General features: G+C 46.4%; 1 protein-coding gene across 1 annotated transcript in view; it reads left to right on the forward strand.

Moving 5' to 3' along the window:
• Positions 1-18,064, forward strand: part of CREG2 (cellular repressor of E1A stimulated genes 2) — a 38,212-nt gene that overhangs the window by 2,191 nt on the left and 17,957 nt on the right. The window contains exon 2 of the mRNA XM_023211508.1: positions 1,887-2,056. Within this exon, the coding sequence (XP_023067276.1) occupies positions 1,887-2,056 (170 nt within the window). The remainder of the gene's footprint in view (positions 1-1,886; positions 2,057-18,064) is intronic.

The following is an 18,064-nucleotide window of genomic DNA, read 5'->3' on the forward strand; positions in this document are numbered from 1 at the left end:
CCCCCAAATTCTGAGTTAAGTAGCAACAAGGGGCACTTTGTTAGGGATAAAATCATGGAAAACTGGGTTGCTTGACTGGCAGGATTTGGGAAAACCTCAGCACTAAATATTTTTGTTGACCGGGCATGGTGGCTCACACCTGTAATCCCAGCAGTTTGGGAGGCTGAGGTGGGCAGATCAGTTGAGGTCACAAGTACAAGACCAGCCTGGCCAGCATGGTGAAATCCTATCTCTACTAAAAATATAACAATTAGCCAGGTGTGGTGGCACGCGCCTGTAATCCCAGCAACTTGGGAGGCTGAGGCAAAAGAGTCGCTTAATACAAGAGATGGAGGCTACGGTGAGCCAAAATCATGCCACTGAAAGCCAGCCTGGGCAATAAAGTGAGACTCTGTCTCAAAAAATAATAATACTAATGAAATAAATAAATAAATATTTTTGTTTATATCTGCACTCACAGAAACATGATATACCACCTGTCTTAGTCCATTTGTATTGCTGTAAACAAATACCTGAGGCTGGGTAATTTATGAAGAAAAGAAATGTATTTGGCTCACAGTTCTGCATGCAGTTCAGAAAGCATGGCGTAGCATCTGCTTCTGGGGAGGCCTCAGGCTGCTTCCACTCATGATGGAAGTGAAGAGGTGTGTGCAGAGATCACATGGCACGAAAGAAAGTAAGAGAAAGGGGAAGGTGCCAGGCTCTTTTTATTTTTATTTATTTATTTTATAGATGGGGTCTGGCTCTGTCACCCAGGCTGGAATGCCATGGTGCGATCATAGCTCACTGCTGCTTCAAACTCCTGGGCTCAAGCGACCCTGCTGCCTCAGCCTTTCAAGTAACTGGGACTACAGATGTATGCCACCAGGCCAAGCTAATTTTTAAAAAAACTTTTTGTAGAGATGGGGGTCTCACCATCTTGCCCAGGCTGATCTTGAACTGTTGGGCTCCCAAAGTGCTGCGATTACAGGGTGAGTCCCCAAGCCCAGTTGGCACCAGGCTTTCTTAAACCTTCTCTCAGGGGAATTCTCAAGGAAACTAACAGAGGGACAATTCACTCAGTATCTCGAGGAGGGCACCAAGCCATTCATGAGGGATCCACCCCCATGACCCAAACCCTTCCCACTGGGCCTCCCCTCCGACACCGGGGATCAGAATTTAACATGAGATTTGGAGGGACAGACATCCAAACTATAGCACCACCCTTCTCCCACCCTACTGGGTGATCATGAAGAAAAATTGGCATATCGTGTTTCTGTGACTTCCTTTATGCAAAAAGGGTAACAAGTCAATTTCTCATAACTTGCTGAGTCATACAATGAAATATTATTCATTACAATAAAAAACGCAGCTAATAAATGAGAAAGTGATGTCGCCCTAAAACAAACAATAATAGAAAGTTCCTGAAGTCCAAAGATAAGGCAAGAGGTTAAGGACTTAAACATCCTCCCTAAAGTTGCTAAAAACTTGGGAGAGGCAGTTAACCTTGGGAGTTAAGGCAGTGCGGCTGTAACAGGCAGCTTGAGGAAAAGGCTTAGCGCCACCCCCATAAATGTCATTGTCCCTCCCCAAAAGAACATGAAATTTAACAAAATGAATATATTTGCCATGCACAGGGAGCTTCAAGAAGAATCCTTTCACCACCCTTCCAAACAGGACTCCACTGCTAAGCATCTCCTATGGAGAAATTCTAGGGCCACCACCGAATGAAGTGGGCAGACTGGGGACCACCTTACCTTGATTTACTACCTGTGAGAGCCACTGTGATGCCATGATCCCCCCCTTATCCCTGGTGTTGTATTTCCTAGCCAGAGGCACAAGCTAAGCTCCCAGATCAAGTCAAGCCACAGCTCTGCCCTGAAAAACCCTTTTCTGGTGTTTGTTAGATCCAAGGACTGCCGTTTGGGAGCTGCCTGCCCATCAGTGATGGCCCCTTCCACAACAGCACTGGGATTCCTTTCTTCTACATGACAGCCAAGGAGCCCGTGGTGGCTGATCTGATGAAGAACACCATGGCCTCGCTGATGCTGCCAGAATCAGAAGGGGAGTTCTGCAGGTAGATGAGGGTTTTACCCTCACGCGCACGGGTCCTGGGAAGTTTTCGACAGCGCTGGGGCTGGGTTTCTCTCTGGGTCGCATGACGTTAACAGAACTCTGAGATGCACATGGATGTTCACCCTTGAAATCAGAGAAATTAGAATTCCACCACTCGCCAAGCAGTGTGATTTGTAGCAAGTTAGTTAATCTTTGGGAACCTCAGTTTCTTCATCTGTCAAGTGGGAATAATAATCTTTACCTCCGAGGGTTATTGCAAGTGTTGGAAATAGGTGCAAATGCTCTGTGTAGGCCGGGCGCAGTGGCTCAAGCCTGTAATCCCAGCACTTTGGGAGGCCGAGACGGGCGGATCACGAGGTCAGGAGATCAAGACCATCCTGGCTAACACGGTGAAACCCCGTGTCTACTAAAAAATACAAAAAACTAGCCGGGCGAGGTGGCGGCGCCTGTAGTCCCAACTACTCGGGAGGCTGAGGCAGGAGAATGGCGTGAACCTGGGAGGCAGAGCTTGCAGTGAGCTGAGATCCGGCCACTGCACTCCAGCCTGGGTGACAGAGCGAGACTCCGTCTCAAGAGAAAAAAGAAACCTCTGTGCAACATTGGCAGGAGTCCAGACAGCTCCTGTTGTTATGGAAAAGGGGGAAGGTGGGAGTGAGGGTTGGTAAAGGAAGAGCCAGTAGTTCATCTCCCCAGCACAGTCATGCCACACAGACTCTATATATTGTCTTTCCAATTTATTTATATCCTGTCCCCAGATATATGTGCAATAAAGAGCCAGCATTTTTTAATTCACTTTTTCAAAAACTCTCTGAAAGAAAATGCTTCTAAAGACATTTAAGCACTAACAGATCATTGATCCAGGCCTCTTTATGAGAATTCAAAACACAGAGCCTGAACTCGCATCCTCCCCGGGAAATGTCTGCATGGAGCTGGTGTGGGGGCTGCATGTGAGATCCCCTTACCCTTCCCAGAGGAGCGGCAAATGCCCAGGATGGCCTGGGGTGAGCCCTTTAACCTCCAGGACCTTAGTCACTCCACCTAAATGTAGTGATGCTTTAGAAAATCAACAGGCCTCATTCCATCTGTGAAATTCTATTATTCTTTATGCACAGCACGGAAAACGTAATAACCAAACAATGTATTAGTTCTTACAGAGGCTAATCAAAGCAACTATACAATGCAAGATGCATCCTGGATAAGCCATTGTTTCCCCTCAGCCACGACAGACCATGTGGAGACACTTCAGCTGACCCTGTGCCCCACCAGGTTAAGGCAAGAAGCCAGGAAAAGAAACATTTCCTTTCTCATGGAATATTCTCCCTGTTCTTGGTCAGTCAAGCTTGCTGTTACTAGAAGTATATTTCCGGGATATCTTTCTTTTCTTTTCTTTTCTTTTCTTTTGTTGAGACAGAGTTTCGCTCTTATTTCTTAGCCTGGAGTGCAATAGCGCGATCTCGGCTCACTGCAACCTTGAACCTCTGCCTCACAGGTTCAAGCAATTCTCCCTTGCCTCAGCCTCCCAAGTAGCTGGGATTACAGGTATCCACCACCATACCTGGCTAATTTTTGTGTTTTTAGTAAGACAGGGTTTTGCCATGTTGGCCAGACTGGTCTCGAACTCCTGACCTCAGGTGATCCACCCGCCTCAGCCTTCCAATCCAGGATACCTTTCTAAGCTTCCCAGGCTTTCCTCATTCAGGTATCATGAAAGCAGTCGTGCTGGAGCTTGTGGCTTCCAGAACCCAGAGCACAGCTGTTCTGGGGACAGGCAACAGAATATATACCTGGGACAAAGCTGTGGCAGCACTCCAGCTGGGGGAGGATTTGTCAACTGGCAACCCCCAGGCAGATGGCAGCAGGAGCTGGAGCTAGGAGCAGTGAGCAATCTGACTTAGGAGAGGTCCTCACAGGGGACAGGGTCTCAGGGTGACTTCCTTCAGCCCCCGGGGAAGACTTGCCTGCACGGCCTAGAGCCACGTATGTGGACCTTCTTCATGGCAGGCCACATGTGGGACGTGCAAACACCTGTGCAGCCCCCTGGCTAACTGGGTGAGGCAGCTCATGGCCAGAGGTGAGCACCCTGGGGCCAAGGGCAAGAGCATCTCAGCACACCCGTTACTCTGGCCTGGGAGAGGAAGGATGAGACACTGAGACACATTCATGGGTACCGCTCAGTTTATGTCTTCTCATAAAACTGTTTCTCAGAACTGCTATGCCCCCGACACCGTTTAAGTTTCTGAAGTATTGAAATATGATGTAAATAAATGCCTACGAAATGAAGTTTTGATTAGTAAGCCTCACACTTTGATGCAAAGCTTACTAAGCAATGGGGCCTTTGTCACCCTAGGGCCCACGACTTCCCCTAATCAGCGTAAGCCCAGATGTGGTTCACCTGTGTGAGGCTCACATTCCAAGTGGAGCGTTACGTTTTAGGTTTCACCTTCAGAAAAGATCTTGGTAATATTGAACACAGGGACTTAATAAGTCAAAGCCATGTGGCTGGCATTGAAAAAGAGAATCCAGAGCCCCGAATAAACAAGCCAAGCAAGGGGCTCCTAGGGCCAGCAGGGCATAGTGAGGCATCTGGTAGAAGTGTCCGCAGCTACCGAACACCTGGGTAGAGTTTTGAAGGACAGCCTGGCAAGGTACCAGCAAGGCGCCCCTCTTGCCTGACCCCAGGCCTGAAGAGGTCGCCAGCAAAGGCAGAGCTCATCGTCAGGTGCTTCAGAGCTTCACACCATCTCCCACAGGAGCGGGAGATTCAGGAAAGCACGCCCATGTCTTATGATGATAACAAAAGGTCAGGGCCACCTGATCCTCTCAGCTTCAGAAGCTCATACTCAGAACAGTGAAAACTGCCTTCCATCCTGTGCATGGAAAACTTGCAACAGCATTTTTTTTTTTTTTTTTTTTTTTTTTGAGCTGGAGTCTCACTCTGTTGTCAGGCTGGAGTGCAGTGGCGCAATCTCAGCTCACTGCAATCTCCAACTCCCTGGTTCAAGTGATTCTCCTGCCTCAGCCTCCCGAGTAGCTGGGATCACAAGCACACGCAACCGTGCCAAGCTAATTTTTGTATTTTTTTTTTAGTAAGGATGGGGTTTCACCAGGTTGGTCAGGCTGGTCTTGAACTCGTGACCTCAGGTGATCAGCCTGCTTCAGCCTCCCAAAGTGCTGGGATTACAGGTGTGAGCCACCGCACCGGGCCTGCAACAGCATTTTTAACCAACCTGTGTGGTGCCTTCTGGGTGCTCCTATTCTTCTGCTAGTCTGTGCAGCCGGGTAGGGCGAGAGTCATCGCTGGTTCATCCCAAGGGGGACAACAAAGCCAGAACTGGGCTTTACTGGACCATAAAGCAAGTCCTGAGAGGGAGGAAGTTGGGAGGCCACTGACTTCTGAGGAAGGAGAGGGGGTGCCTTCGTGGCCGTTTCCTACAGCCTGCTGGGCATCCCTGGGAGAGGGGCATTTCAGCTGCAAGCCTGCCTCTGCGTTCATCAGGTTAGCCCCAGTTACTGCAGACTCTGCCCCAGCATGGGCTGGTGAGCGCCATCTGCACCAAGGACACATCCCGGGAGCAAGAAGCCTCCAACAAGTGGGGCAAGAACAACTCAGGCTTAGGGAGGGAGGAATGCAAGTCTGAGACTATTGCAAGGACGGGCTACTTTCAGAGCTCCCTTTGGTGCCAAACAATTGTATCTATAATGTGTACATGTTTAATAAGCAGATATATAAATGGAAAAATAGATTATACATAGATAATAGATAGATGATTGATGATAGATGGATAGATAGATAGATAGATAGATAGATAGATAGATAGATAGATAGATAAAGGATGGATGGATGGATGAATAGTTAGATGATAGATGAATAGATGGATGATGGATGGATGGATGGATAAATAGGTAGGTAGGTAGGTAGATAGATAGATAGATAGATAGATAGATAGATAGATAGATAGATAGAAGCTTCCACACATTCAACTCTTCTCTATTCAAAAGAGCAAATATTACAGTTGCCCCTACTTAGTCTCCCCAATCCACTCTTCATCACCTTGAATTCATCCTCAGCCCAGCAGCTGGGGTGCTCTCTTAAAATCCAAATCAGATCCTGAGGAAAAGCAACAGAATTTTTAATATGACCTGGGAGGCCCTTCATGGCCAGGGGCCCTCCTCCCTCTCAGAATAAATAATAGTGTCTGCCTCTTTACTGATTGACCTAATATTTGATTTATACCTAGTTTTATCAAATTAAAAGCATCAACCTGATAGCTTGTCGTAGTCAAAGCTGGTATATGTTCTTTGGCATGGAGTTAAGAAAATTCTTTTCCATTAGCAATCCCCGCATGTAGGTTGACGAGTCATGTCACTCAAAAATGAAATTCGGATCCATTAACGGGCCTTAAAGATAAAGTTAGATCCAAGTCGAAGTAGGTGAAGGACATTGAGTGTCCATGGCCCCAAGAGTCTCAGGAAATTTAATGAAGAAAATGCTCAGCAGATGTAATTTTCTTAACCACAGCCGTGAGAAGCCAATATCTTGAGAATGATGAAAGCAATGAACATCTCTTCATATTTTACAGCTTTCTAGGGAACTTAAAGAGTTTTTAAATGAATGTGTCAGGTTCAGCCCAGGCTAGTTCATCCTACCTAGTTAGGGATTTTTGCCAGATCTTCTCATTGCCCTGATCCACAGGTCTCTGAACTTTTCCTAAAATGTCACAGTAAAGTTCCTAGATTTAATTGGACGCAGTTGTCCTGACTGCCACCCAGGGCATAATGATTGGATGTTATTCCAGGGCATAATAATTGGGCATTATTGGCCTGCCCTTCTTTTTGGAGGAGATAATATGGAAAATGAGTCTGACCGGATGATAAGTAGAATGTGACTTTCAGCTGGAAAAGTACTAGGTTGGTGATTTCTCTCTTTTTTTTTTTTTTTTTTTTTGAGACGGAGTCTCACTCTGTTGCCCAGGGTAGAGTGCAGTGGCACAATCTCAGCTCACTGCAACCTCTGCTGCCCGGATTCAAGCGATTCTCCTGCCTCAGCCTCCTGAGTAGCTGGGATTACAGGCACCCACCACTGTGCCCAGCTAATTTTTGTAGTTTTAGTAGAGACAGGGTTTCACCATCTTGGCCAGGCTGGTCTTGAACTCCTGACCTTGTGATCCCCCCGCCTCAGCCTCCCAAAGTGCTGCACCCAGCTAGGTTGGTGATTTCTGTGGAACAAAGTTGCTGGGCTAGAATGAAATACCCTGCCGGTTCAGCCTGTCACTTTTCCCACTGGTATGATGAAGAGCGGGGGGAGGATATCTGAGGGCCCTCTGGCTCCATGGCTGAGTGAAGGTAGGATACTCCAAGAATGGTGAAGATGGAATAGGTGAGCAAAGCCACCATGGCTGACACATATTTGGTATATAGATTTCTACATAGACTGTTATAAAGTGCGAACTCCTGCAAATTTAGAGAAGAGTGACTTTCAACTTCTTGAAGGGCAACAATGAGAGGGACATATTATTGACCTGGATAGCTTTGCCCCTCGCCTAGGACCTCTTAGGGAAGGAGGGCCCAAGTGATGCTAACATTGCTTTACAATAATGAGGACGTTTAAGCAGGTCTTATATGCATTTCCTGGGTTTCCAGTGAAGGCTACTAAGAACTGTGATTTAGGCCCAGGATGGCTTAGGTCATTTGTAAAACGAAGTCAAAATTAGAGTCTGACAGAAAGAAAAATCCTGCATGATTTCACCTATATGTGGAATCGAAAGAAGTCGACTCATTGAAGCAGACAACAGAATGGTGGTTCCCAGGGACCAGGCGAGAGAGGGGAATGGGGAAATGTTGATTACAGGGTGCCGACTTTCAATTAGAAGACAAACACGTTCTGAGGATCTCACGTACAGCATGGGTTGGGTGTATGAATTCATTTGATTGTGGCTATGATCACACAATATGTATGTACATCAAATCATTGCGTTGCATGTATTGAATATATTCAATCTTTATTTGACAATTAAATATTTTTAGAACATTAAAGGATTAGGCTAAAACGCCATGAAAGGAAGCTGGCTTTTCCACTTTTCAGACATCATACTCATACAAGCCAGAGCCTACAAACATGCTTGCCTAATAATTGTTAGTTTATTTAAAGTCTGTTTTATCCAATTATTCTGTTGACTCCTGGGTGCTGTGATGCCTTCATTTAATTAATGAGATGAATTAGGGGTGGGAATCTATTTCCCAGCTCAGGTGAAAATGGCAAATGGAGAATAAAAGTCTAGTTTAAAAGAGTCACTGGCAATCAGCAATGCCCTCTCCTCTTCATTCCCTTCTCCCTCAGTGACATAAGCATGGACACATGCCGCTTGACTAAATGAATTGATGCTCAGCCAAGAAGCCTACTTTATGAAAATTCAATAAATATTGATTGACAAAGAGAGGCCACCCAAAAATGTCTCTTTCCCTGCAATATCTTCCCTTACAGAGCATGCAGCCTTGAACAGCGTGGGTTTTAGGTTTGCACCTTCTTGGTGAATCAGGGCAGCAAGCCCTTGGGACCGGCGAGGACTTGTCTGTGGGGTGATTTCTCCCTGATCATATTGGATCAATTTTCATTTTGAAGATCAGAATGTAAATGAAACCCAAAGAGGTTTTATCAGATGCTTTTCCTGAAATAAAAACATTTCTTTTTGTTGGAAGAGTAGAATACATTTTTGTTATACAACAGTTCGTGTGGTTTAAAAAAAATTTCTTTTCATAGAGTGCGTTTTCACATTAGAGATTCCCACAGTGGGAAAAAAATAACAATTTATCACTTAGAGATTTATATTTGTGGACAGATTGTTTTAGTACAAGTAAAACATCTTTGAGAATTAAGTCTCAGTTTAGAATTTATAATATTTTGATACATCTCCAAGGGGGGGAACTAATCTTTAAATGGAAATTCTCTATATTCGGACGCTTTCCAAGCTTTTCTTCCTAGGATTTAGAAATTCATGATGTGAGAGGAAATCAGCATTTCCTAATTTTACAGTTTCCCTAGTCTAGCTGGTGTCTACTGATGAGAGAGGGAAGTTTTCTAAAATTAAACACTGTCTAATTTTCTGCGAAGGTTTTCTTCCTGAGTTAACCGTATTTTCTTCTGTCCATTATTCCCAGGGCAAATAGAGGAAAAATTTGATCATGTGATAGTAACAAATATGGGCTCTCTTTCAGAGATTATTAAATTAAAAGGCAAAAGCTCATATCATGTTGAGTTATATTGTGAGTCTTGTGAGAAGCTCGGAGGCAACCCCACTAGATACATATGTTGGTCTCACAATTTTTGGATAAGATTCTTCTCAAACCTTTTTCTTCAAAGATTAAATTCTAGGCCAGGCGAGGTGGCTCATGCCTGTAATCCCAGCAATTTGGGAGGCCGAGGCAGGCGAATTACTTGAGGTCAGGAGTTCGAGACCCACCTGGCCAACATGGTGAAATCCCATCTCTATTAAAAATACAGTAAAATTAGCCAGGTGTGGTGGTGTGCGCCAGTAGTCTCAGCTACTTGGGAGGCCGAGGCAGGAGAATCACTTGAACCCGGGAAGCAGTGAGCCGAGATCAAGCCACTGCACTCCAGCTTGGGCGACAGAGTGACACCCTGTCCTAAAAAAAAAAAAAAAAAAAAAAAAGATTAAATTCTGAAAATAACCACGTGATTAAGAGAAGATGTCTGCTCAATGGACTTCTCTGTTATTTCCTCCTTATTGTGAGTTGAATGGCACAAGAAAGCAGAGGCAAAGAGGCAGACACCAGTTTCCCTTTCCTTCAATAACATGAGCATGGGCAGATGTCCCTCGACTACATAAATGTATGCATGGGTTTAAAGTATTCCATCAAAAAGGTCAGAGCTTCCACAGCATGGCAGCAGCTTCGCAGGTGCCCGAGTCACTACGGTTGAAACAGCAGAGCCCAGCAAAGCTGAAAGCTGAAAGTGCCGAAAGGCCTACTTTGACAGCTTTCTGTGATGCACCCCCTTGAACACAGTCAGTAACAACTTGTCCAAGGCCCCAGTGACTTGTGGAGAGGAAGGGCTGCAACCGAAGCACAGGCCCTCGCAGAGCAAGGGTTCAAGTAAGCAGCTGGGAGCAGGCCCAGGAGCAAAACAGTGTCAGCCCTTTTCACTAGTTCAGGGGAGAGACACAGTCTTGGAACCAGAATGGTGGCTCGGTGTCAGGTGAATGTGCTGCACCTCACCCCATCCTGGGGTAGGGTGGTCCTGAGGAAATGCCTAGACATCAGCAGGTCTGACCACTGGGGTTCGGAGAAGCAGAGCTCGGCCTCCTCACTCCTGAGGGCTCCGGAAAACATTCCTAGTGATAGTTTGGACAAATTCTAGTTTCCTAGGTAGACTGGTTTGACTATCAAGAAAGGAGGATCCAGCAGTTCTTTTGCCTCTTCCTCCAAAGGCTCTTAATGAAAGATGGCCATGGGTCACAACCCTTCTTATTCCCCCAGGATGAAGGCGTCCCTGCCTCACCGTGACCAGTGGCTCTTGGCAGAGCCCTTTGATGGACAGGCCTCGGTGTGGTTTTACAAACTGAAAAGATTCCAGTTTGCAAAGGAATCTAGTTTCTGAGGGGAGGCGCCAGACCATGGAATGGATTGAAGCCCAGTGGGCCTCAATGAGACCTAGAATGGAAGCCTCTCAGAAACGAGGATCCCTCGGAATGACTTGCTGGTAGGGGCGCATATTGAAGATGCAAATTAACACTGAGGAAGCACTCACCAGAGAGGGACTGCTCACACCAGAGCAACTGGGATGGCGTGCGGGGACGTAGATGGAATCCCTACCCTGTCTCCTAGGCAGCCCCTTATACTGCAGACACATCAACAGGAAGAGGAGCTGCTTCCATGAAGCGGGGTAACTGAGGGCAGCGTGTCAGCAGGAGGGTCAGTTTGCCTTTATGTCGTGGGTTCGAGATTAAACCCTTAGTGCAAACAACTCAGTGAGGGTGCACCAAGTCTAATCGTTTCTCCTATGTGAAAAGTAAAAAGAGATTCTGGAAATGCGAATGGCCTGTGGCCACTCCTCCCCCAGCCTCCATCTTTTTAACTATACTTGTAGGAAGAAAATGTCCAATGATAGATGAAAACCTCAAACCAATCTAATTGCAATGGCAGGCCCTGGGATTTGTTCCCCTAGAACTGGACTTAGAAAGTGCTCTATTCATTCAGTCATTTCTAGATGAGCTGGATCAAGCGAACACACACGGAGTACCTGCTTGCAGCAGCTGGCTTGCTAAGAGCCAAGATGCATCTCTGTCTGGAGCCTGCGTCCACCTGAGACAGAATGTGCATTTCAAAGCCCAGGGCCCAGACTTAATTGGATATAGAAGCTGAATCCAATTTCTCTTCAATGAATCTTGTTCTATTCCTTTTGAAAGGAACATATAAGTTTAAATAAATTGCTCTCTGTTCTGATTCATGTTACCTCTCCTTTGCTGTACCTTCTTGTATTCCTAGAGCTAGCATTAACCTGAGTCGTTTTTTTCGTTGTTGCTTGAGACAGAGTCTTGCTCTGTCACCCAGGATGGAGTGCAATGGTGCCATCTCAGCTAACTGCAACCTCCACCTCCCAGATTCAAGCAATTCTCCTGCCCCAGCCTCCCGCTGGGGGACTACAGGCAGGCACCACCGTGCCTGGCTAAGTTTTGTATTTTTAGTTGAGATGGGGTCTCACCATGTTGGCCAAGCTTGTCTAGAACTACTGGGCCTCAAGTGAGCCACCCACCTCGGCCTCCCAAAGTGCTGGGATTACAGGCGTGAGTCACCACACCTGGCAGATAGCTCTTTTAAAAACGACTCAGGGCAGGGCGTTGAGTTGATGGGGTGAAACCCCATCTCTACAAAAAATACAAAAATTAGCCAAGTATAGTGGCACATGCCTATAGTACCAGCTACTCGGGAGCTAAGGTGGGAGGATCCATTGAGCCCAGGTTGGTCGAGGCTGCAGTGAGCAGCGATCATGCCACTGCACTCCAGCCTGGGTGACAGAGTACAGACCCTGATCTCAAAAACAAATAAATAAATAAAAATAAAAATAAATAAAAGAGCTGTCTAGGAAGAGTCAGAGAACTTTGCAAAGAGTAAGCTTGATGAGCCAGTGTTCAAGTATTCTTTCACCTTCCTCTCATTTCTGAGGTCATATCTCATAGTAACCTGCAGTCACTTCTCTCTCCCTAACTTTATTTCAACTCTGTTGAGCTTTGTCTCTGTGGTTCCTGTCTATTTCATGAATTCACTAATGATTGTAGTTCCTCTGTCATTACACTGTCCTTTTCCTCCATCTTCTGACCACCTGTCCCCATCCAGCGTATCAATGTTTTATTTATCTGTTAGACATGACTCCATCTTAAGCAGAAATAATACAAGTAAGTGATGAGGATGTGATGCCCATAAATATACATCCACCAAAAAGCTTTCAGGGCTGTTAAGATGGATATAAGGGTTTCATTGCAGGACTTTCAGCCCCTGGCAGTCATTAAGCTACTTTCTGTCTCTATGGATTTTCCTATTCTGGACATTATATAAATGGAATTATATAATACATGGGTTTCTGTGAACGACTTCTTCCACTTTAGCTTAATGTTTTCAAAGTTCATCATGTTGTAGCATGTGTCTATAATTCATTCCTTTTTATGGCTGAGTAATATTCCTTTGCATGAATATACCACATTTGATTTATCCATTTTTATTTACCCATTCATCATGAGTTGATGAACGTTTGCTTCCATGTTTTGGCTCTCATAAGTGATGCTGCTATAAGCATTCATGGACAAGTTTTTGTGCATATATGTGATTTCATTTCACTTTGGTATATACCTAGGAGTGAAATTGTTTGGTCTTATGGTAACTGTGTTTAACTCTTTGGAGAACTGCCCAACTGTTTTCCTAAATGTATGAGGGTTCTGATTTCCCTGTGTCCTCACCAACACTTGTTATTGTCTGTCTTTTTTATCATACCTGTCCTCGTGGGTGTGAAGTAATATCTTGATGTGGTTTTGATTTGCATTTCCCTCATGACTAATGATGCTAGCATCCTTTTGTGTGTTTATTGGCCATTTGCATGTCTCTTTCGGGGAACTGTCTATCTAAGCCCTTTACCTGTTTTTAAATTTGGTTATCTTTTTATTGTTGAGTTGTAAGAGTTCTTTATATATTCTAGATATAAACCTTTTTAGATATATGACTTGCAAATATTGTGCTTATGTGTCTTTGTCTAATTTTCTCCTCTTTTGTCTTGGAAGAAGCAGGAAAACTGCTGAAGATTCAGTATTGACATTCCAGTTGCACATGCTCTTTTCAATGTCCTTTTGCTCTTATAGGCTGGACTTTCCCCATCAGACAAGCAAATAATTGAAGTAACATACCTGAGATGATAAAGAAGTGTACCTAAGTTATCTAGTGTGTAGAAATGGTAAGAAAGTGTCTAAACGTGCAAAAAGATTTCAACTAATTGAAAGGAATTTGGGAGGGAAAGCTGTTACTCCAAACGTATAAAGACAAGGTAGGGAGATACTAATAATAAATTCAATTCAACATGAATTAAGCATACTGAGTACAAGACAACGTATTAAATATTGTGGTGAAAATAAGACTTTTTTCCTTCAAATGAGATTTACTGAGCACCACTTACTATAAGCCAGGCGTGCGTAGGCATGAACACTTAGAGGCACAGGCTCTTCTTGCCTCCCTGCTTATTTTTCACTATCATTTGAATCAAGACAGCAAGGTGTAACACGTGACCACATATACAAAGTCCCCTAACAGTTAACACCAAGGCTCTCCACAATAGGGGAGCTGAGTAGGGTTCCACAGCGTGGCTGCAGCTTCCCCCACCTTGACATCCTCATTCCCCATCTGTGTGTGTCCATTCATCTACCCATCATCTCCAGCTCAGCCTGGCCAACCTGACCTGGCCTTCAAAAATAAGACGCTAAGCTCCTCCTTGGTGTTCCTTCCCTTCTTTCCCTCTTTCGTCTCACCTTAAGACGGTATCTCAATTTTCTAGTCCTGTGGACTAGAATTCCCTCACCGATTTATTCCCCAGGATTTCATTTTCTTCCCCTCTTGTGACTCGGCCTCCTGGGACTTCCCAGTCCAAGGCTCCTCCCTCCGGAAAGCCCACCCCCTTCCCTGGTCTTCCAGGGCGGTCTTGCTGATCTTGGTTCACGCAGCCACTTCCATCCTGCTTGTTTGTCCTTGAGGTCTCTGCAGCACGGGCAGAGCTAAGGCCAGCTGGGGCTGCTGGCCAATGTGACCCTTGAAGCAGCAAAGCTTCCCCTGTAAAAAGAGATGCGACTCCAGTGTGCTTAGAAGTATTTACGGCCCGGAAGGGCCCTGGCCATCCACTCCTGCCTTTCGTCGTTCAGACTAGCAGGCTGAGGGCCTGAGAACCGCAAGACGGAAAAATGGACAGTGCAGTAATTAGTCTTCATGACCATACCCTGCTCCCTGCTGCGTGGTCTCTACAGACAGCTCCAATCCTGGCTCAGCCTCCCTTTGCCTTTGGCCTCTGCTCTCCCTGTAGCCGCCTTCTTCCCTTTAAATGAATCACGCATCCAAATGGCAGGCAGGTCCCTTTTTAAATGCATTGTTTGTGGTGCATCTCTAGCGAGATGAACAGCAGGCTTTTGGAAAGGGCAATGGAACAAGCGGTGCAGGGAGAGTGTCACTCCATAGCACATGTCGCCTATTAGAGTAAGGGTCACCTCCCGGATCCTCTGTGATGCAGAAAAAGAAAAAAGGCGGAGCACCCCCTGATGCTTCCTTTTGTCTATGGAGGCCTCTACGGAGCAGGGGGCGGGGCGGGGCGGGGGCGGGGTGGAGGGTGGGGCAGGGGGGGATCATGGGTCTATTCCTGACATCTGCCATCCAGGTTAAGGCACAGGGACCCAGGGCTGAGCAGCAAGAGACCTGCCTGCCCAGGTCAGTTCCTGGCAGTGTCTGCGGAAATGGCAGAGAGAACTTAGAAGGAATCTGAGAAGTGGTTTCAGAGTGGCCTCCAATCAGAGGTCAGCATGGCAGCAAGACCCTCAGCAGGCAGGGAGCTGCCACGGTGCCCCGTTTCAGTCCCAGAGGATCACCTGATCCTGGAGATGAGTCAAGAGGGCCCTGGGGTGACCCTGAAGCCTGCTTTCTTGGCCTGGCTGCTAGCTCAGGGCCTGGGAGCAGGTCTGAGGCCAGCCTGACCCTGTTGGGCTTGATTCTGGAACCATTTGGTGGGCTGCAGCATGACTAAGCCGCTCAGGAGCAGCCTGCGCCCAGGAGAGCCACCTGATTCTGTTGAAAATGCCAATTCTGGGCTCCGGCAGTCTCTGAAAATAAGGGCTTTGGGATCTGCACTTTCAAGGAGCAGCCAGAGTACTTCTGATGCACAGTTAAATAGGAGAATTATGACATTAGAGAAAAGGGCTTCTAATTTGAGGCTCATCAATTTGAGTCGTAAGCCCTCCAATTAATATCTGCCTGGCTTTGATAAACTTAATTTGTCTGATTCTCAATCTTCTTCACCCTAAAATGGGAATAATAGTACCCTAAGTCCACTGTGGGGATGAAATGTTTCAATGTGTGTAAAGTTTTGAGCACACGCTCAGTACTATAAAATGGTAGCTATGGCCAGTAACAGGTGTTTCTTCTGCACAGGACTGGGATGTCAGAGACTGGGAAAAAAGATGGAAATCAATAGTGCCCTATTTATACTGTACCCCTCCTATGTATAAAGGGAGGAATAGTATATGATATACATAAAGAGTTATAGAAATAACTCATGTGATTCTTAGAAGAGTCCCATGAGAGAGGTACACTTGTTAGCACCTTTTTAAAGATGAGGAAACTCAGGCACAGAGGGTGTGAGGGACTTGCTTAAGGATCCACAGACCAAATCCTCATAGGGCTGGGATTCACTCCCAGGCAACCTGGCTCCCGAGCCGGACTGGTACCCACTGTATTCCCTGCCTCTGTGGGATCAGCTGCATCCCAGAGGCAATGAGAACCCCCACCCACATTTCAGAAAGCACTGATTCAGAAGCTGCAGAACCAACAAAAACACAGAAGTATTTTTAAAGTTGATTTGAATTGTTCAAATATCATATTCATCATAGGCTTGCACTGCAATAGAGGCAAGACATGAAACTTGCTCTAAATACACGCACGCAGGTCCATGCGGGCCACATATTCCAATAAAGCATTCGTGTGGACAAATACTCACTGAGCATGTGCTGAGTAACAAACCGTGCTAAACACCGTCACAGATAAATGTGAAAAAAGAGAGCATCTGCCTTTGAGGGGAGGGAGAAGGTATAAGACGCACGTGGAAATACGCATCATTCAAGCTGCTTGTGTTAAATCCCCTACAAGTTACTGGCCTGTAGAAGATTGGTGGGAGAGAGAAGTTCTTATGAGCCAGTGGTGTCTTCTCAGTCTTCACCTCTTCCTGCTCTGCCCAGTCCACCCTCAAACCTCCACTCATGTGTGCCAGTGACTCCCACATGTATAGTGCCAGCTGAGACCACTCATCTGAGCTCTAGACCCAAGTCCACCTGCTTCCTGGGCACCTTGAACCCAACCTCCTCTCCTCCCCAGAGACCTACTCTACCTGGGCTCCCCATCTGCATGGCAGACTCAGCTGCCAGCTGTGGCTCCTTCTCCCTCTCACACCCCCACCCAGTCCACAAGGCTCACCTGCTCTACCTCCCAGACCTCTCCCGGCTCACTGCTTCTCTCCACGCCCTGGCCCAAGCCCTTAGCATCACTCACTGTATTCTAAATTCTCCCAACTAGGTCTCCCTGGATCAATGCATTCTCCTTTCTAAAGTTAGAGGGATATTTTCAAAACACCTGTCTCATCATTCTACTGTCGAGCTTAAAATCCTTCCATCTTTCCCATTGCTCTTAGCGGAAATTTCTAAAATCTTAACATGTCCTGCGAGGCCTAAATGGCCCACCCCGGCACAGTTCCAGCCTCGGACATCACTCTCTTGCCTTGTCTTTATCCTGGTCCCAGTGGCCTTTTGGCTCTTAGTTTGTGCAAATAACAGTAACAAAAATACCACAGACTGGGTGGCTTATAAACAACAGAAACTTACTTCCCACTGTTCTGGAGGGTGGAAGGCCAAGGCTGAGGCAGATTCAGTGTCTGGTGAACACCTGCTCTCTGGTTCATAGGTGGCATCTTCTCACTGTGCCCTCACATGGGGCAAGGGGCCAGGGAACTCTCTGGGGCTTCTTTTATTATAAGACACTAATCCCATTCAGGAAGGTGGGAAGCACTTTTCTCTAGCGTGCTTTCCTGCCCACCCCCTTATCTGATTCCTGCTCATTTCCTAGGGTTCAGCCTTCATTGACCCTCAGAACTTCATTGACTCTCAGGATTCCATGTTGTAATAGCAGGTGATGAAATCACTAATTGTGTGGCAAGTTGCCTGGTGTCCGTGTCTCCTGCGGGAGTGCAGCTCCCTGAAGGCCAGGACCACGTCTTTCTTGCTGTCTGCAGCCCTCAGCAAGTGCAGGGCCTTGAGCACAGTGTGGGGGTATTTACTGGTTGCATATGAGGAATATTCATGGGGGCATTAAGGAAGGGTGCTTTCATTTCCCTTTGCTTGCTGTAAGAAATTGCCACAGACGTCCGGGCGCGGTGGCTCAAGCCCGTAATCCCGGCACTTTGGGAGGCCGAGGCGGCTGGATCACGAGGTCAGGAGATCGAGACCATCCTGGCTAACATGGTGAAACCTCGTCTCTACTAAAAAAAATACAAAAAACTAGCCCGGTGTGGTGGCGGGTGCCTGTAGTCCCAGCTACTTGGAGGCTGAGGTGGGAGAATGGCGTGAACCCGGGAGGCGGAGCTTGCAGTGAGCCGAGATCGCACCACTGCACTCCAGCCTGGGCGACACAGCGAGACTCCATCTCAAAAAAAAAAAAAAAAAGAAATTGCCACAGACTTCGTGCTTTAGAACACCACAGATGTATTCTT

This window comes from Piliocolobus tephrosceles, chromosome 15 (genome assembly GCF_002776525.5).
Source record: "Piliocolobus tephrosceles isolate RC106 chromosome 15, ASM277652v3, whole genome shotgun sequence".
Lineage (NCBI taxonomy): Eukaryota > Metazoa > Chordata > Mammalia > Primates > Cercopithecidae > Piliocolobus > Piliocolobus tephrosceles.